The following is a 20,836-nucleotide window of genomic DNA, read 5'->3' on the forward strand; positions in this document are numbered from 1 at the left end:
AGATAAAATAACTCAGAGATTAGTTAAGAGACATTGAGAAAAGATATCGAGAATACTGTACCCTACAACACTGTTTGTAATGGTGAAAAATGGGAAACAACCTAAATATATCCATCACTGTAGGAATTTCCAAATAATGTGTGACAAACTTCTTTGACACAATACTATACAGCTAACCAGATGAAGTCTAGACAGATGTATCAATGTGGATAGCTATCAAAAACAGAGTTAGATGAAAAAGCCAAGTTGTCGATCAATACAGAAAATATAATAACATTCATGTGAATCTTCAAAAGCCCAGTCATACTATATGTTGCTTATAAATATATAGTAATAGTGAAAGCATTCAAACCTAGATTAGCAAGCTGCTTATCAACTTCAAGACCATGCCTCTCACAAGTGAAGTAGAGTGGTACTGGGAATAGGGGCACCCACTTAATCTGTAATGTTCTATTTCTTTCATTAAAAAATATAAAACGAAAACATTTAACATCATACCATTTTGGATGGTGGATACATGGATGTTCACTTAGTCTTTCTTTTTAAAACATTTCTGAATCTTTAAAAATGGAAGGAGTAGTGGTGGCAAAACATCCCAAACTAGAATACTTGACTTCTACTTTGCTCTGCCTTTCTAGAATTGATATATTGATGTCAATCTCTAGGTACGGTTTCCTCATTAACAAATTCAGTAGAAATATGTGGTACTATTCGGAGTCTATAAGATCTAAAAACCTAAAACTATCCAGAGTCTCTAAAGATGTACAAACCTAAAACCTCCCCCACCCTAACACCACACGGGAAACGATATCCACCAGACTAGGGAATGAAATATGGATCTGTCCCCTCATTTAGGATAGTTCGTCTCTCACAATTCACAATTCCTTCTCAGGAAGAAATATGTAGAGCGGAAGAACTGTCTTGGTGACAGAGAGACGTGGATTTATTAGTCTTTCTGAGTGTCAGAGTCCTCATCTCTAAAACGGGGATTAAAACCCCTACCTCGTAGAATTGTAGTGAAGGTGAGAGATTAACATATGTCTACGGCCTGAACACAGTAGCTTTTAATTGTAATAAAATCGCATTTACGGGCTCGGCCCGGGGTCGTTAAGCAGAAACACGACTTTTCCTGCCGCCTTCCATGCTAAAAAAAAGTTGGTTTACCTGGAGACATCCGGGAGAGGGAGTGGACTCAGTTGCTATGGCGACACTTTGGTTCCGCCTCCGGACTTGCTCGAATAGCATGCTGGGAATTGTAGTGCGTGGGAACTGACACTCACCCAGGGGGCGGGGCAGCTTCCGGAAAGGGCTCGGAGTTTCCCGTCCTGCCTCCATCGCCACTCCTTCACCCCCCGGGCTTCTGGGCCACAGAACCCAAAATAAAAGCCCAACTATGAGTCTCCCTTTCCGCGTCCGCCTAAAGTACAGTTGAGGACAAGACAGTGGAAGCAATGCGGTGCCAAGGGCGGAGACGGAGGCCGTACTGGTGGGGCAGGAAGAGGCCAGGCTCCCGCCAGGGGCACGGAGGCTCCGCCCCCTCGCGTCACTTCCGTAAACAAAAGGAGTTGTGGCGGCGCTGGGTCCGGGATGTGACCCCGGCTCTAGCTGCAGCAGTAGCGTCGGCGGCTGCAGCTGCGGCACTGGCTTCGGAGACTCCGGGGTCTTTGCAGGTTGAGGAAGAGAACCCCCATCCTCTCCTTCCTCAGGTATGAGGTGGAAGCAAAGTCGTTCCCGCAGCGTGTCCCCTTTAGGCCCCTGCCGCCACTCTGGTCACTGCTCACTTCGGGAAAGTCAAGGGTCACCGTGTGGGCAGATTGAGGAAGGGGAATGAGGTGAAGTCAAGAGGGACTCCTAGTGGTCCTGCTTGGAGGCTGTGCGTCCCTGGCACTCAGAACCAGTGTGAGTAACTGAGCAGTCTGGGAAGGCCTTCTCTAAAAGGTTCCTTGCTGTGTGTATACGGGAGATTTCGGTTCTCTGTGGCAGAGATTTGCCTTCCAAAAATGGGTAAATTTCTAGTCCTGGCCCTTCAGTACATCGTAGTTTAAACCACTATTGGGGGCAGCCCAGGTGGCTCAGCGGTTTAACGCCGCCTTCAGCCCAGGGCCTGAGCCTGGAGACCCGTGGGTCGAGTCCCACGTCGGGCTCCCTGCGTGGAGCCTGCTTCTGCGTCTGCCTGTGTCTCTGCCTCTCTCTCTCTGGGTCTCTCATGAATAAATAAATAAGATCTTTTTAAAAATTTAAAATAAACCACTATTGGTTTATTTGCATAGCTTTACTTCCTCAGGTTTTGGGTTTTTTTTTTTTCTTTTTCTTGTTTCACCAAATGTGTATTAGCATCATTAAACTCGAGGTTGAGTGTGTTTATGTGTATCACAAGTTTATACAGATCATTGTCTCTATTCAGTTGCTTATTAAAATTCCTTTTACATTGTGTTGTATGCTGAAACAACGCCAGAATGTCTGTTCTGTTACTAAAAATGTATCTTAAAGGAAAATTGTTAGCCACGATTTGGATGAATTTGCCCTTGGTAACTGGGATTAAAGACTGGTCATTAGAGCCTTTCCTTTAAACCCTTTGCTTCTTTTTGAGGTATCATAGTGCCTGTTATGATTGTTTAGAGCCACCTTGAGCCCACTAAGCTGAAATGGTTTAAAGTCCACTGCTGGTTAAAATCCAGTGGAAAAATCTATTCTCACTAAAGTTCTCAAAGAATTATGTTAGGAGTCTAATCAGTGAATTTGAATCTTTTGGAACAGTCATAGCATGGTTACATTCATCACAGTGTACACAAAAAGGGCTAATACTGCTAAGGCACTTTGTAGTCTGATGAGGTAAATAGCCATGTAAACTTCTCATGATATATGAAACAATATCATTAAGAATTTAAGGGCAGCCCGGGTGGCTCAGCGGTTTGGCGCCTCCCTTCGGCCCAAGGCGTGATCCTGGCGGCCCGGGGTCAAGTCCCACAAGAAAAAAAAAAAAAAGAAAAAAAAAGAATTTAATAGTATGTGAGAAGCCTGGGTGGCTATGTGGTTGAGCATCTACCTTTGGCTCAGGGTATGATCCTGGGGTCCTGGGATCCAGTCCCACATCAGGCTCCCTGGGGGGGAGCCTGCTTCTCCCTCTGCCTATGTCTCTGCCTCTTTCTCTGTGTCTCTCATGAATAAATAAATCTAAAAAAAATTTAATAGAATGCCTAGTTAAAAAATGTAGGATATTTTTAGATGGATGACTGTTAGGAAAATAAAACTGATTAATACATGAAATAAGGGGAAAATATTGGGTCTGTGTTCTCTATGGAAGGGCGACCTGGAGCTTCATAGTGTAACTTTTGATACTAGCAAACTTAAACGTATATAATACAGTTTCCTGTATCCTTGGAAATAAGTAGAGAAAGTTATATTCAAAATAGTCATGGAACAAGTTTAATTTTACAGAACTTCAGTTGATCAAGGAACTAGAACCAGTATTATCCCTAGGGTGAAACTGAGTTTTTGCTTGGTAGTTGAAATATGGTTTCTAGTTGTTAATTAAAATGCAGATACCTCATATGGCTTAGGCCAAGATCAACACGAAAGCCAATGAGGGGCATTTCTGCTGCTCCTCCTCCATGGCGGACCACTCCAGCCACCTGCTGGAGAGCCTGGACCAGCTGGAGCTCAGGGTGGAGGCTTTGAGAGAAGCCGAAACTGCTGTTGAGCAAGAGAAAGAAATCCTTCTGGAAATGATCCACAGCATCCAGAATAGCCAGGATATGAGGCAGATCAGCGACGGAGAAAGAGAAGAATTAAATCTGATGGCAAACTGTTTGATGGGATGAACCCTCACTGTTGAAGTTTCAGTAGAAACAATCAGAAACCCCCAGCAGCAAGAATCCCTAAAGCATGCCACCAGGATTATTGATGAGGTGATCAGTAAGTTTCTGGATGGTTTGGGAAATGCCAAGAGTCACTTAATATCCCTGTACAGTGCATGGTCATCTGAGGTGCCACCGGGGCCTGTTGACCAGAAGTTTCAGTCCATAGGAATTGGCTGTGCTCTTGAAGACCAGAAGGAAATTAAGAGAAGATTAGAGACCCTGCTTAGAAATATTGAAAACTCTGACAAGGCCATCAAGCTGTTAGAGCATTCTAAAGGAGCTGGTTCTAAAACTCTGCAACAAAATACTGAAAGGCAAATTTAATTAGTTTTGAAACATAAGAGCATTTAAAAATAATGGCATAAAAATGATTAAACACTAGTTCTTTGTATTAGGCATAACCTTTGATATTGATTGTTGTTTGAGATGAGGAAGATACTCCAGTGTCATCGTTTTGTGAATGATACAATTAAAACTAGAAATATTTTAATTATCTTTCTAGAAGTTTTTAGATTGAATTCTTGTCTTGTATTAGGCTCTAGCACCTAATATATATATATATATATATATATATATATATATATATTTACTATTCTGTGGATGAATGCTTAGTATATAGGAGAGAGTAACTGCTCAGCCTGGGCACAAAGCATTATTGTTCTGTCCTGGGCTTTATCTGGCATGGAGATACTTGGGCACATGGGGCATTAGGTTGACTAGAAATTCTTGAAATTAGGCAGCACACAAACTTACCACCACACATCTCCTGTTAACTACGTGGTGTGCTTAAAAGGACAAAAGAAATCACAAAGTAAGAAACTTTCCCTACATAATCTTTTTCAGAAAGCACTTTTTTTGGACATTTATATATTTAAGATTTACGCATCTGATGATATGAATTTAAGTCTTGAAATATATAAAGGCTTGGCATAAAGTGTGAGAGAATTCAACTCTAATGTTATCACTGTGAACAACTATATGTCCACCTCATCTTTTTCCAAGTGTATAATTTCTCTAAATTTTTAATCATTACAAAAATACAGTGTTGTACCTTGCCTTTAAAAAAATGCTGCTATAAAGTCTAATTGTCAACTTTAAAACCTCTATTCTGTATGGTTGTATAATTTACTTACCTATTCCCCTTACTAGACTTTTAGGTTGTTCTAATTTGTTGCTTATTCCTGCAACATATTTATATACAGAGACTTTTTTCCTTCTTTGTTTTTTATTTTCTTTATATAAATTCCCAGTAGTGGGACTTACTGGGTCAAAGGTATATATACATTTTAAAGCGTTACATCCATTTATACTGTCTTCAGTAATTAAAGTGTAACTGTTTGATTAGAAAAAAAATGCAGATACCTCTTCAGTTGTATCTGTATCTGTTTGAATCTAGTTGGTTCTTCTAAGAATAAATTTTAGCAGGGAGATCTAAAGACCACCTAAATCTTGAGTGGGCTGAGAATATCACATGGCTATTTTATTTTTCATGTATTGTTTCCCTTCTATAATGAGGCTTTTTGAGGACAGAGACTTTGTCTTTTTCACTACTATCTTCCCAATATCCAGAATAGCGCCTGGCATGTGGAATAGTGTAAATATTTGTGGGGTGAGTGAATAAAGAAAATGGTGAAAAAAATTTTCTAACGGATTTTGCTTAGGGCTTCTGTGGCTTCTGTATATATAGCACAGCAGCTAGATCTTTATTCTGAAGCACCTTGGTGACTCAGTCGATTGAGTGTCTGCCTTCAGCTCAAGTCATGATTTCAGGGTCCTGGTATCGAGCCCCACATCGAGGTTTCCTGCTCAGTGGGGAGTCTGCTTCTTCTACCGCCGCCCCCCCACCACTCGTGATCACTCTCTCTCTCAAATAAATCTTTTTTAAAAAAGGATCCTTATTCTAACTTTATCTAATGGCCACTGAAATTCTTGATCTTCTTTCCTCCTATGAAGTGGGTCTTAAAAAACCCCTTTCATGGAATCCCTGGGTGGCGCAGCGGTTTGGCGCCTGCCTTTGGCCCAGGGCGCGATCCTGGAGACCCGGGATCGAGTCCCATGTCGGGCTCCCGGTGCATGGAGCCTGCTTCTCCCTCTGCCTGTGTCTCTGCCTCTCTCTCTCTCATTCTATGTGACTATCATAAATAAATAAAAAAAAATTTTAAAAAAACCCTTTCATTTTTGCATATTCTAGCATATATGTATAATTTTGCTGTATTTCCTTAGGTCATAAGAAGCTGGCCTTGGTGCAATAAGGAACTTAGAACAATGGAGGAGCGGAAAGTGAAGAGGAGGAGTCCTAAGTCTTTTAGTGCCCACTCTACTCAGATTGCTAGTGCCAAAAAAAATGCCATTCCAGTTAGTAAAAGCACAGGGTTTTCAAATCCTGCATCACAGTCAACTTCACAACGACCAAAGTTAAAAAGGTGAATTATTTTATTTTATATTATCACAGCAAAATGCTATCAGAGTAAATACTGAATCCGATAATTCTTATAACCCTTTTTTTCTCTTGGCTTGACTTTTTAAACAGTTGAAGCATGCATTATCATGTGTGATTTTAGAGAAAAATAATGAAGGTTACAATGTGTAGGGATTAGAACATGCAGAATGAATGGTTTGAACGCCCTTGCTTTGTCTCCTATTAAAATAGAATGAGAAAATTTGTAGACAAAGTTGATGCACTAGCCAGAAAAGGAATAAAAAATATACAGGGTTTTTGTTGTTGTTGTTTTGTTTTTTTTTAATTTTTTTATTTTTTTTTTGTTTTTTTTTTAACTAATTTAGGAGCAACAGGTTTAAATGTGATATAGGATATTGCTGCATGTGAGTATTTTGTAGTATTAGATATTTGGAAAGCAAGATAATATATCTTATGTATATTATATATATGTATAATTTTCTCTTTTTAAAGATAATCATATGCAGTTAATGTTTTTATTGCATCATCTTTGCAGAGTGATGAAAGAAAAGACCAGACCTCAGGGTGGAGAAGGAAAAGGTGCACAGCCTGCTCCCATTCAGCACTCTTTTCTCACCGATGTCTCAGATGTTCAAGAAATGGAGAGAGGGCTTCTCAGCCTTTTGAATGATTTCCACTCTGGAAAACTTCAAGCATTCGGCAAGCCATAGATATTTCCCTTTGTTTTTCTTTTCAAGATGTTTGCATCCTATTTTTTGCATTTGTTTTGCCATTCCTTTTAAAAGTATCATTTTATTTTATTAAAAAAAAAAAGAGTCCAGAGGCATAACATGCAATCATCCTATATTTCATTTGTTATGGTCGTGGACTATAATTTGTCTTCTGAAATTTCAGGAAAAGGTTTTTTTTTTTTTGACAGAGAGAGAGATAATGTGCAGGGTGGGAGGGGCAAAGAGAGGCTCCTTGTCCAGCATGGAACCCTACACAGAGCTCAATCTCACAACCCTGAGATCAGGACCTGAGCCAAAATCAAGAGTCAGATGTTTAACCAACTGAGCCACCCAGGCTCCAGGAAAATATTATTTTTTTTTTTTTAAAAGAAAGGAGGGTTTAAAAAAAAAAAAAGGGAGGGTTAGGGATAGGAATGCCTGGGTGGCTCAGTGGTTGAGCATCTGCCTTTGGCTCAGGGCATGATCCCGGGGTCCTCGGATCAAGTACTGCTTCTCTCTCTGCCTATGTCTCTGCCCCTCTCTCTCTCTCTGTCTCTCATGAGGAAATAAATACAATCTTAAAAAAATTTTTTTTTAAAACAAAGAAGGGAAGGTTAGTTGAAATGTTAAAGTAGGATTGCTATTATGAAATAACTATCCTGAAAGTAACAAACAAAAGGAATATTCTTTGTCAGTTAAATATTTTAGACTTAATGTTTTAGTTTGGGAAAGTCCCAAGATCATTTTTCTTTATCCTTTTAAGCCTAAACTTATTTCTTGCCCACCATTCCTCATTTTTGAATTTAAAATCTTTTGTTTTAATTTTTATTTATTTATGATAGTCACAGAGAGAGAGAGAGAGAGAGAGAGAGAGAGAGAGGCAGAGACACAGGCAGAGGGAGAAGCAGGCTCCATGCACCGGCAGCCTGACATGGGATTCGATCCCGGGTCTCCAGGATCGCGCCCTGGGCCAAAGGCAGGCGCTAAACTGCTGCGCCACCCAGGGATCCCCTCATTTTTGAATTTAAAAGAATCTGATTTTCTTGTTCTTTCATGAAGAGCAGTTAACTGATTGTTTCATTAAAAATTCTGAGTAGATATTTTTGTATGAGTTCACAAAGCATATAGTTAGAGCTTTTGTATTCAGCTTGCAACTCACCTTATAAGCCTTTTTTTGATAGAATTATGTCCCTGTATTTTTTTTAAAGCGATTTAAAAATTATTGAATGCACACATACAGAATCTCACACAATGCAAAAGTGTTAACATATATGCTGGTTTTTTGAGGCCACCAGTACCAACAAAAAGATAAATAACCAATAGCAATCAAAGAGGTATCACCTCATACCACCAGACTGGCAAAATTAAAAGACTTGTAATACCTATTGCTGGTGGAATTCAGAGAAGAGAGTTCTTTTATAAATTGCTGATGATACTAGGATTATGTTTGAAAGTTTTCTTTTCAACAATCCTGCCTGGGAATCAGTGAGCCCATCATATCTACCAACTCATTTTCATCTGAAGGAATATTTTTTCTATTGCTAGTTGATTTCTCCTCCACCTGTTCCTTTTTATTCTTTTGGAGTTTCTGTTGTTCTCATGTTAGATCACATAGATCTCTTATGATTTTTGCTTCTTTATATTTTTACTTTATATCCTTCCCCACCTTTTCTTTCTCTCTCTCTCTATATATATATTATATAGAGATACGTTTATATGTCTACCAGTATATACATATGTGTATACACACACACACACACACACACACACACACACACACCTCTCTTTTAGGGTATTTCTTCCACTTGACCTTCCAGGTTACGGTTAATTATTGAAAAACATCATTAAAGTAAAGGAAATATGAGATATTTTCTGTGAGAAAAGGATTCTTTTTAAAGAGCTGTAACTAGCTTCAAAATTATCAGTAGTTAATTTAATATTGTCGGTGTGTGAAGATGATATAAAGCTAGCTGGAGGAAATCGTGTAATTTACATAAATTCTTGTTGATTTAAGATATATGTACTTCAACTTCTGAGCTATAGTATACCTCTGAGAAAACCAGAGTTTTTTAGAAAAAAAAATTTTACTTTCAAGAAGTTGTCAGGGCTAGGAGCACCTGGCTGGCTCAGTCAGTGAAACATGTGACTCTTGATCTTGGGGTTGTGGATTCAAGCCCCACATTGGGTGTAGAGGTTACTTAAAAAATAAAATTCTCTAGCAAAATAAAAGGTTGTTGAGGCTATACTTAACTATATAAAAATATGTAATATGGGGATCCCTGGGTGGCGCAGCGGTTTGGCGCCTGCCTTTGGCCCAGGGCCCGATCCTGGAGACCCGGGATCGAATCCCACATCAGGCTCCTGGTGCATGGAGCCTCCTTCTCCCTCTGCCTGTGTCTCTGCCTCTCTCTCTCTCTCTGACTATCATAAATAAATAAAAATTTAAAAAAAATTTTAAAAAAATATGTAATATGTACTGTATATATATTAGCTGCCCTGAGCAGATAATACCACCTCAGACAATTCTAGTTAATAAATAGTGTAAGACCTGTCCTTTAGCATTTAAGCTGTCTTGCACTAATGGGTATACAACTGAAAATATTACGTTGTATTTCTCATGCTTCATAAATATTTTCATTTATATTTCTTAAAGGAGGCATACATAATTGGTGGCAAAAATGAGTCATGGTTGAAGCTCTTATAGGATTCTCAAGTTCCGTCATTATTATAAAATGTGAGGTCATTCGGTTAAAATGGCAGTTGTCAAATTGAACATGATTAGATGACGCTATTGCTTCTAGAAATGATATTACTATTGAAAAAAGAATTTCCTTTACCTAAAGGATGATTTTTGGGTTTTGTTTTGTTTTGTTTTAATTTTTAAAATATTTTATTTTCAAGTGATGCCCACCCCCAACATGGGTCTTATAACCCAGAAAACAAGAGTTGCTGGCTGCACCAATTGAGCCAGCCAGGTGCCCTAATGATTTTGTTTTTTACAGAAAATCTTTCCTATCTTATTTTCTTAGTGTCCACAGTCATTTCTTAGATTATCATTGTTTTCCTGGCCAGAGATTTGATTTGTGATTATACACAGAAAATATGCAGTTATTAACAATGTAACTTACAAAAGAAAGAAAGCTAATTTCTTGTGAACACCTTGAGTTTAAAAGTTTTTCCTCCAGGCAGTTAGTTTGAACTATCCTAATCTTTATTAATGTTCTGGGATGTTCCCCCAGGAAATGAATGTTCCATCGAACAGATGGAGCATGTTCGGGGAATGCAGGAGAAATTAGCTCGCTTGAATTTGGAGCTCTATGGGGAGTTAGAGGAACTTCCTGAGGATAAAAGAAAAACAGCCAGTGACTCCAATCTAGACAGGCTTCTGTCTGATGTGAGTATAATTCTTTTTCTTTATTCTTTCTTTCATAAACATTTTTTATTGAAAGTTCATCGTTTTAATCATTTTAAAGTATACCGTTTAGTGGTTTTTGGTACATTCACAGTGTTTTGCAGGCATCACCTCTGTCTGATTCTAGAACATGTTCATCACTCCCAAAAGAAACCCTGTCCCTCTTAATCCTCCCTTCTCTTCATCCCCTTAGCAGCCATTAATCTACTCTCTGTATAGATTTGCCTATTCTGGATATTTCATATAAAGAGAATCACACAGTATGTGGCTTCTTATGACAAGGTTCTTTCACTTAGTGTAGTATTTTCAGGTCTCATACACATTGTATTCTACTCTTTTTTTAAAAAAAGAAATATATTTCAAAGAAATTGACATATATACATCTACACATACATTCTGAGAATGCTGGCAAATCTAAAAGTGAAAGATTTACTTCTGTACATATATGATAAGATCTTAACATATAAACGATCCTGACATGATTAATATATTTTCTATTATTCACTCAGGTGATGGTTACTTATTTCTAAATACAGAACCATATTTGGTGTTTACGGTAATTTAGTACACTGCCATGTGTATTAGCATGCTAAAGCTGCCACAACAAAGTGCCATAGACTCGGTACATCTGAAATTCATTCCTCACAGTTCTGGAAGCCCAAAGATGGAGGTCAAGGTGTCGTCGGCAGAGCTGGTTTCTTCTGAGGCCTCTTCCCTTGGCTTGTGGGTGGCCATCTTCATCTTTACATGGCATTCACCTTTTTATGAATGGGTTGCCTATGTCCAAATGTCCTCCTCTGGTAAAGACAACCAGTCATCTGGATTAGGGCCCACCCTAATGACCTCATTTTAACTTACTACATCTTTGTAACACCCTATCTCCAGATACACTCACATTCTGAGGTATTGGGGATTAGGCCTAAAATGTATGAGTTAGGGGAGGACATAGCCCTGTCTGTAACACTACGTATGATTCTTATACTGAAAGGTATTAATGAAATTTGCCTCTTTAAACCTTTTCTTGAGGGCAGCCCAGGTGGCTCAGCGGTTTGGCGCCGCCTTCAGCCCAGGGCGTGATCCTGGAGACCAGGGATTGAGTCCCACGTCGGGCTCCCTGCCTGGAGCCTGCTTCTCCCTCTGCCTGTGTCTCTGCCTCTCTCTCTCTCTCTCTGTCTGTCTCTCATGAATAAATAAATAAAATCTTTAAAAAAAAAAAAACAAAAAAAACCTTTTGATATAAAAATAAACTGAATTCAATATACTTTAATTTCAGAATAGTTTCTATATTCACTAATGACAAAAAGGTTTCATTTCTGTTGGTTTTCTTTATCCTTTGAATAAGTAAATGTAAGGGAAATGGTAGGCCCAGACTTTCAAAGTTTCAAGCCTACATGTTTTATTTCATATCTACTGTGTTCGGTCTTACAAGTATTTCCTTTTACTTGTTCCTCTTAATAAATACAAGTTTAATTTGCAGTACATTTAGGAAAGTGACTATGGTATAGAGAGAACACTGAATTTGAAACCAGAAAGCCTTTGTTTAGTCTGGGATTTGCATTTCAGTTATATCTGAATATTGTCAATTTAGTTAATATTTCTGTAACTTTGATTTTCTCCTCTGTAAAATAGGTGTGATTAGTTCTACCTCATCCTGAAAACTGAATGATATGTGAAATCTTTTCATAATCCACAGAAGTTTTTAAAGATTTTGATCATTAAAATGGCAACTTTTAAAAACTAATAATAGAGATGATTATAATTATTCATGTTTCTAAGAATCTTTATAAAACTCTAGTGTTTATTACCTGGTTTCTCTCCTCATATTTGTGTTTAATAAATGTTAACGATACTTTATAATTACTTTGTAAAAGTGAATTTCGCAACCCTGAGATTTTTGGAAAGTTTTTTCAGTATTTACTTTTTCATTTAAAGAAAGCTTAAATGAAAAAATAGTTTATTTTAAAATGTGTAAACAATTATCTACTTAAGATATTTTTCTTATAAAAGTTAAATTTCTTTCTGTTACAGTTAGAAGAACTGAATTCTTCCATGTATCCTTTTGCCTAATATCAACAGTGAAAAGTTTACAAATTATAACATCTGGTTATAACTTCTGGTTATAAATTATAACTTCTGAAGAGCCCTGCTGTTATTTACTGGGGCCATTTCTCTTCCCTTTTGGTTTCCAAATGACATTTTCAGTTGTTTTTTGTATGCTGCCATTTTGTTTCTGGTTTGTTCTGCTTTGCTTTGTATTGTTTTTGGAATTTTAAAACAAATTTTTAAAAAATTAAGAGATTTGAGGATTAGGCTAGTTGCCATGGAAATTATTTTGAATCTTGGATTCTTAAGTTAAATAGCAGTTGGTTATATAGACATAATATGCAAAACTTAATTTACTATCATTACATAGAATACTTTAGATATAAATAAAAGTGTATTATAGAAGTAGCTTAAAGGAAATCACCAAAACACATGTAAAATATTTAGGTTTTAACTTTTCAATTTGGAGCAATTATTGCAGGAATTTTTCAAAATGTATTTTTGGATATAGTCCTAGGCACAATGTGAGATATATAAGAACAATAAGAAATTATCCTGCCTATAAAATAATTTTAGAGTTTAGTCCTTTTGGACTAAATAATGAGATACTGAAAAGGATGCTGGTTGTAGAGTCCAGAGATGTGATTTTTGAAATTTGGTTTTGATAATTTTGATAATTAACCTTGGATAAATTGTTTAACATCTCAAAGCGTCCTCTGTACTATACGGTAATTGCTACATGTAATGATTTGTATATGAAATTTTTCAAAATGTAGAATATGTGTGTGTGTATATATATATGTATATATATATACAAATTATTATTACTCTTAATAACACTACTGTTATTGTTAAAATTTGCAGTAACAACAATGAAGAAATAGAGAAGTAAATACAAATCCAGTAATAACAATTAAATAGTTCATCTTATTTGAGTACTTATTACTTGCCAAATTTTTTATGATGGGCTTTACATGCATTTTCTCATCTGGTCCTATTCTTATAAGTAGGTGGTGGTATACTTACCATTTTACAGATGAAGAAAATAAGATTTTGAGAAGCCACATAAACTGTGGGCACATTAATGTGAAACATCATTGCCAAGAAGGACTTAAATTTGAGGATTAGATATGAGTTAACTATGAGTCTTCTCTTCGTAGTAGTTCTTTTTTCTTTCCTTATTTTCATTCTGAGCTTTATTTATATTCTATGCTTTTCTTTCTGTGCAGATGACACATCAGTTTAGGAACTGAGTTTCTGTTAAACATTAGGTTTATTTATCTTACCACTTGACTTGATTCAACCACAACAGTTGAACAAGGAAACATGATAGAATACAAGAGCATGGGCTTTGGATTGCTTGGTTTCAAATCTTGGTAAGCAGGTGTGTAACCTTGAACAAAGTTTGGCAACCCTAGTTTCCTCATTTGTAATAATTGTTCTCTATTCAGACTTCCCTCCTAATTTCCCTTTCTGTCATCAGTTGCTTCTATTATTTCAGTCTCCAAGATTATTTAAATTCCTCCTATGACTATATCAGACATTGCTACTTAACCATGGCACTACCTGCCATTGAGCCTGGATGTGGGCAGGAAATTATTTGCCATTTCTTAATTACAGTTATTTGTCAGGCATCATCAATTCTGCCTTTTATTCTTCCTTCATTCCCTACCCTCATCACTTTATTCCATAACCTTTCAAATTTCTTCTGTTCCAACCCTGGAGCTGCCATACTGTCCAATATGGTAGCCACTAGCCATGTAGCTACTGAGCATGTGAAATGTGGCTAATATAAATTGAAATGTGCTAGAACTATAATTTTGTACACTGATTTCAAAGATTTAGCATGAAAAAATGTAAAATATCTCAATATTTTTTACAATGATTATGCTGATAGTTTTTTGATATATTAGTGTAAATTAAATATATTTTTAAAATTATATCTGTAGCTTGCATTATATTTCTTTTGCACAGTACTGCTGTAGACTTTAGACAATACCAGTAAATTATTCTTCCTAAAAACATCACTGTCCTCTTGCCATTCCTATTTCAGACCAAGTTTTTTGTTTTTTTGGTTTTTTTTTTTTTTTTTACCATGTCAGATTTTCAAAGGCTCTCAATAGTATGATCACAGCCTACTTACTGTTATATTTTTCATTATCTTTCATTCCCACTAAGCTGATTCTCTGGATTTCTGAGAACACATCATGTTCATGCTTACCTTAATGCCTTTGTTCAGGTTGTACTTCCTACCTAGAGTTGCTCTGCTCCCCCTTTCCCTTACCAAATAACACCAAAGCTGACTATTTCCATATAGCATTTTATTTGTACCTCAAACTAGCATTCTGTCTTATTTCATTATCTGTTGATTTCTGTATGTGTTAAATTTCCACTTTCCAACTGGACGAGAATATCTTTGGCAATACTCCTGTCTATATACTTTAGTAACCTTTGCCATATGTGTATTACTAGCTTTTAGTTGTTCTCAGTGTATCTATAGCATTGTTTGAATTGGGGCTTGAAAAAGTAGGTAGCAGGTGGATCTATATAGAGAGATGAAAGAGGAAAATGAAAGACATTAATGATAAGGAAAGGGAATAATACCTGCAGGAATTCCATTCTGTTTCTAGTCTTCTTAAAGAATAATTCAGAGGATTATAGAAAAAGTTTTAGAGCTATGATGATTTGATTTTATTTTTTGACTTTTGCAAAGAAATTGTTTTCCCAAAGATGATAAAGTGGGGTTGTCCTCTTAAATTATTATTTTTTTAATCTGGTAAGTTTTCATATTTGCCTCTCATCAGTTCCTTACCATGAAAATGATTCTTGCCACATTGATATAATTCTGTGCTCTATTAGAACCTGTAACATAATCTTGATTTAGTGACTTTTTTTTTAAGTCTTCAAATTCTGGATATAATTACTTCACTATGTTTAAAAATTGTCTTATCACATCCAAGTTTCTCAGGAGCTATATGGGCACTTTCCCTTTAAACATATTTCTTTTAATACCTCTCATAGCTCCTGAGTATGATTTCCCATAATTTAAAAGAAGCCCTCATTATAGAATGAAAATAATCTTAACTGATGAATCCAGACAAAAACTACATTTGGCAGATGCACAAGATGTCCCAAATACTTCTTCTACCAGCTAAAATGACATGTGGTTGCTTTCTTGTGGTTTGAAGAAAAACAGCATTTTTTACTTTTCCAGCTGAATCCAGTAGCAGAATCATCTTCCACAACAAGGAATAAAGTCATTAAAGTGCCAGTGCAATGATTGTTTTCACTACTGCTTTTAGTAAATTTGACTTGCTGTTATTCGCCATAACCGGAGCCTCGGCCTTGTTGAAGGCTTAATCAGGAAATATGATACAGAGGCTGTGCTGCTATGCTTTCTATTGTTGCCTTATGGGGGTAATACTTGAAATGCAGTGCGCAAAATGTTATTAATAGGGCTGAAGGTTTATCCTTCCTGAGCTCACCAAACTTAGTCCCGTGTTGATTATAAGTTGATGATGCACAGGCTTTTTGTGGCAGCCCTGCTTCAGTTTACGTTAGACAATCAGTACACACACTGGTGTGTTTTCCAGTGGCCAGTGCCAACAAAATGTTAAATGAGTATTTGTGAGATTTGCTATTTTTAATAAAGTGATCATTTTAAATTAGTCTTTATTGTTTTATTTTGAAGAAACCTGTAGTCCTCAGTCTGGGAATACAAGAGTTCAGTCCTCAAAAGTAAGCTGTGTTTATAAAATTTTAGGTTACATCATTTTCTTCCAGATTTTGCACCTTTTGCACATTTCAGTATTGGTGTTAGTTATGAAAAGATCATGGACTTTAAAGTTGGACCTTGACTTGAATCCCCATTCTGCCTCCTTAGCTTTCTATTCATGCCCATTTACTTAGCTTCTTTGGGTTTTTTTGTTTTTCCTCTAGAAAATGAGATTAATAACCAACTTGTAGTAGTTATGAGGAGAAAGTAAAAAAGCATGTATAAGATGCGTATCACAACAGCTAACACCAGTAATGTACAGCAAACGTTAATAATTACCCATTTTACAACAGCTTTTTTGAAATAAACACCATAAAATATACCTTTTTATTTTTTTTAAGATTTTTTATTTATTTATTCACGAGAGACAGACAGAGAGAGAGAGAGAGAGAGAGAGGCAGAAACACAGGCAGAAGGAGAAGCAGGCTCCACGCAGGGAGCCCGATGTGGGACTCGATCCCGAAACTCCAGGATCATGCCCTGGGCTGAAGGCAGAGCTAAACCGCTGAGCCACCCAGGGATCCCCCTAAAATATACCCTTTAAAGTGTACAGCTCAGTGGTTTTTAGTGGAATCAGAGTTGTGCACCCATCACCATAACCTAATTGTAGAACATTTTCATCACTTCCATCTTTCCAAAAAAAAAAAAACCCATTGGCAATCATTCCCCATTTCCCAAACCTCCCAGCCATTGGCAACCAGTAATCTATTTCCTGTCTATGGATTTGCCCATTCTCAACATTTTGTATAAATGGAATCCTACATGATTTTTTATGACTCACTTATTTTACTTACAATATTTTCAAGGTTTCAGGGTTCATCTATGTTGTAGCATGGGTCAGTACTTATCTCATTGTGTGGTATGCCACATTTTGTTTATTCAGTCATAGCTCAGTTGCCTTCACATTTTGGAAGAGGCCCATGCTGCTTCCTCATTTCCAGGACAGAGAAATCACCTAATTTGGGGTGGGAGAGTGAAACCCATTGAATGATACAAATTTTAGTAATTTTAGTAACTTTTGGCATTCTGAGTTCAAAGAATTTTGATCAATTTATCTAATCAGTCTTTTTCATAACCCCTTTTAAAATTGAGAAAGTTAGCAGAACATTAAATACAATCTTGTAAACTTTTCAATTGGGTGGAGAGAACAGGGTTCCAGGGTGGGGAAATAGCATTCTAGGGTCTGACAGAGCAAAAGGAAATTTTGCCATGTAACATGTTTTTCTTGGATGGGTCCTGAGACAGTAAAGCAAAAGCTGTTTCCTGTGGATTAGTGACAGAGTATCAGATTGACCTTGTTTGTTCACTCGGTTCATTTGTCCTTTGTGTCAAGGGGATCCATGTGGGCCTCAGGTAATAAAATTTTAGCTCATCTAATTTGTACCCTTTCACACAATGTAAACATATTACAGGCAGCAGAAAAAAAAATGAGGTGCCTGGATTAGTCTAAAGCTGTATTAGAATAAAATTTATTGATTATAAATATATAATAAGGATATATATATATATTATATATATATAAAAATATAAGGAATATATGCTGTATATTCCTTGTAGACAATTTTTAATTACCGACGATTTTTTAAAAACACACTACCAGAACAAACCATTTATCCTATTTTGTGTCACCTTCAGATCCCTTAAAGTCGTTTACTCTGGTGTTGGTACCTTCTGTATAACGCTAAAATTGATAATTATTAAAACAGCCTGAGGAGGGATCCCTGGGTGGCGCAGCGGTTTAGCGCCTGCCTTTGGCCCGGGGCGCGATCCTGGAGACCCGGGATCGAGTCCCACGTCGGGCTCCCGGTGCATGGAGCCTGCTTCTGCCTCTGCCTGTGTCTCTGCCTCTCTCTCTCTCTCTCTCTGTGACTATCATAAATAAATAAAAATTAAAAAAAAAAAACAGCCTGAGGAGCGGCTGACGCTAAGGACCCCACCTTTCCCACCACGGGGGGCGCCGGCCTTCAGGCTGCTGGCTTCTGCACGCCGCCTCCGCGTTGGGCTGCCGCAGCCTGGCGTCTGGCCCTCTGCTCCGAGCCTTCCGCGGTCCCACCGCAGGCTCCGCGGGGGCGGCGAGGGAGGGGGCGCCGCAGCCTGCCCGGGAGCCCCGCCTCTGCGCCCTGCGGCGCGGGCCGCCGTCCCCGCCCCCCCCCCCCCGCAGGTGCCGGCGGGGCGCGGTGTGCGGGTCCCCAGGAGACGGCGCCCCGCTGCGGCCGCGCGCTCCTGCGGCTGCTCGGCGCTCGGCGGGCGGAAGAGGAGGCGGCCCCTCCGCGAGGTAAAGCCCCGGGGCGCGGCGGCCGCGCCGCTTTAGCTCCCCGCATCGCCGCGGAGGCACGGCCAGCGCCCCCCGACCCCCGTGACCTTGAGGGCCTCAGCAGCCCCGCCCTTCCCCGAAAACACTGCAGCGGCTCTGGGGAGAAACCAAAGCAATCCTTGCGTAGGCTTGAGTGGGCGGTGGCAAGGAACCCCTTCAGCTCCTCCAGAACATTCGGCTGCTGCCGTAGAAATGCGGTCTAGTCCCTGAGCACTTTGGGAAACACGGATTCGCGCCCGACCCCGCACCGGCTCGCGCCAGCTCCCGCCCTCCCCGCGGTTGTCGGGCTCCTGCCACCTCGGAGGCCGGGCCGCGGGGGGTGGGGGGTGGGGCGCGGCCCGGGGGTCCGAGCCTGCGGCCCGCGCGGCCTGCGTGGCGCTGTGTCGCTCTGGGGGTTAATACGCGAACGTGTGGCGAACGGGACCAATAACTGATGGCGTGGTATTTCCGTTTTCGTGCCTATCACCGACTCTTGCGGCAAGTATCGGAACAGAATAGCCAGACGTCATCTGTGTCTAAGTCTGGCACAACCCAGGCCACCGTTTTCGGGCCGATCTTGACATTGGCGCGCTTTGGGAATCTCAAAAATCATGCTCTGAGATTTATTTCAGGAGAAGAAAATAGGGGTTAGGGACTTGAAAGTTTCAGAGTAGCCATAACTGGTTATTTTTCCTGAATGAGTTTCAGTAGTACAGTTGCTTCTTGCTGCAGCTTTAATTTTATAGTTTTGATTTTATCAGTGAGCCAAACCAGCATTTGAATTATGTCCGCTTTGGGCTCACGAGCAGGCCTTTCTTATCACCTCCTGTGCCAGCAAGAGTGCAGATTTCCTCGAAACTATCCCTGGGGCACCTGGGTGGCTCAGTAGGTTAAGTCTGTCTTAGGCTGGGGTCATGACCTCAGGGTCCTGGGACGGAGCCCCGTCAGGCTCCCTGCTCAGTGGGTTTCTGCTTCTCCCTCTCCCTCCGTGCTCGTCTTTCAAGTAAATCAATAAAATCTTTTTTTTTTAAGCCATCATTTCATTATCCATTACTTATTTGTTCATTTAATAAAAATAATATACCAGTTTATGTTCAAAGTAAATCATGTTTTTTACATGCCATCAATACAGATTTTAACTTAACTGGAATAGTTTTTTATTTCTCTTTTTCACTAATCACACACATTTTTCTTATACTCTGGTCCTTTTTTGCAATCTTTAGAACCAGATAACTTTTTTTTTTTTTTAAGATTTTATTTATCTGTTTATTTTAGAGAGAGAGTGGTATGTGCTTGAGTTGGGAGATGGGCAGGAAGAGGGAGTCTCAAGCAGGAGACTAAAGATTCCTCCTCCTGAAGAGGAATCTCAAGCAGACAGGAGCTGGTCGCAGGCATCAGCTAATTCAAGAGTCAGTCACTTAATGGACTGAGCCACTGAGGCGCCCCTAGATACCTCCTGAGAGGCATACTTGAAGGATTAAATTGGGGTTTCTTCCTCACTCCTAGTAGTTTATTTCTTTTTCATGCTACAAGAAGAAGACTTTCTATAGATTTTTTTAAAGATTTTTAAAAAAGATTTTATTTATTTATTCATGAGACACACACACACACACACACACACACATAGAGAGAGAGAGAGAGAGGCAGAGACACAGGCAGAGGGAGAAGCAGGCTCTATGCAGGGAGCCCGACGTGGGTCTCAATCCCAGGACTCCAGGATCACGCCCTGAGCCAAAGGCAGACACTCAACTGCTGAGCCACCCAGGGATCCCCTAGATTTTTTTTTTTTTTTTTAATGCATAGAATCTAAAAGTTTCTCAAGGAACTACTGTCAGGTACATATTTTAAAAGTTCAGATGACTTTGCATAGCCTCTGAAATGTTGAAAATCTAGAACATGCTTAAGGGATTAAATTTTAGATAATAGATGAGTCATGGTACAATTTGCATGGGTGGATCATAAAAAAACTCAAATGTAGGTACCTCTGTGGCAGGGAAAAAACAATGGTTTGTTTCTAATTTTCCTTCAAGTCATTTTGTCTACTAAAGTGGGGCAGGACTGGTTGAATTTACATGTCTCCAACTGTGTAAGAAATCACCTGGGGAAACTGTTAATGGCAACATGATTCTGCTTTATCCCAGTGACAGTTTAGCTCTCTGTGTGGAGTGGCAATTCCCCAGCCTTTCAGACCTTAATCTGGCTTTGAATGTCACACAACAGGCTCCTCCCCATCTCGTTCCCCTTTTTTTGCTAAGCAAAGAAGTGCTAGTGTCATTTGCTGATTTCCTCATCAATAGCCAGTTGTAAAGTATAGTCAGCCAGGA

The 20,836-nt window shown here is 38.9% G+C and overlaps 2 protein-coding genes and 1 pseudogene across 2 annotated transcripts in view; all 3 read left to right on the forward strand.

Moving 5' to 3' along the window:
* Positions 1–1,201: 1,201 nt before the first annotated feature.
* On the forward strand, positions 1,202–16,112 carry CCDC28A (coiled-coil domain containing 28A). Its single transcript, XM_055324648.1, is given in 8 exon segments — positions 1,202–1,262; positions 1,440–1,540; positions 1,542–1,706; positions 6,084–6,283; positions 6,815–6,978; positions 10,229–10,383; positions 12,430–12,452; positions 15,542–16,112. Coding segments are annotated over 8 exon segments (927 nt in total). The 3' UTR covers positions 15,600–16,112.
* Positions 3,552–4,184, forward strand: LOC129509235 (BAG family molecular chaperone regulator 2-like; annotated as a pseudogene).
* A 2,279-nt stretch (positions 16,113–18,391) lies between the features above and the next one.
* ECT2L (epithelial cell transforming 2 like) overlaps positions 18,392–20,836 on the forward strand; it is a 77,022-nt gene continuing 74,577 nt past the window's right edge. The window contains 1 exon segment of the mRNA XM_055324689.1: positions 18,392–18,494. The gene's annotated coding sequence lies outside the window, so the exon portion shown is untranslated.

Source organism: Nyctereutes procyonoides, unplaced genomic scaffold (assembly GCF_905146905.1).
Source record: "Nyctereutes procyonoides isolate TBG_1078 unplaced genomic scaffold, NYPRO_anot_genome, whole genome shotgun sequence".
In the NCBI taxonomy this organism is placed as follows: domain Eukaryota; kingdom Metazoa; phylum Chordata; class Mammalia; order Carnivora; family Canidae; genus Nyctereutes; species Nyctereutes procyonoides.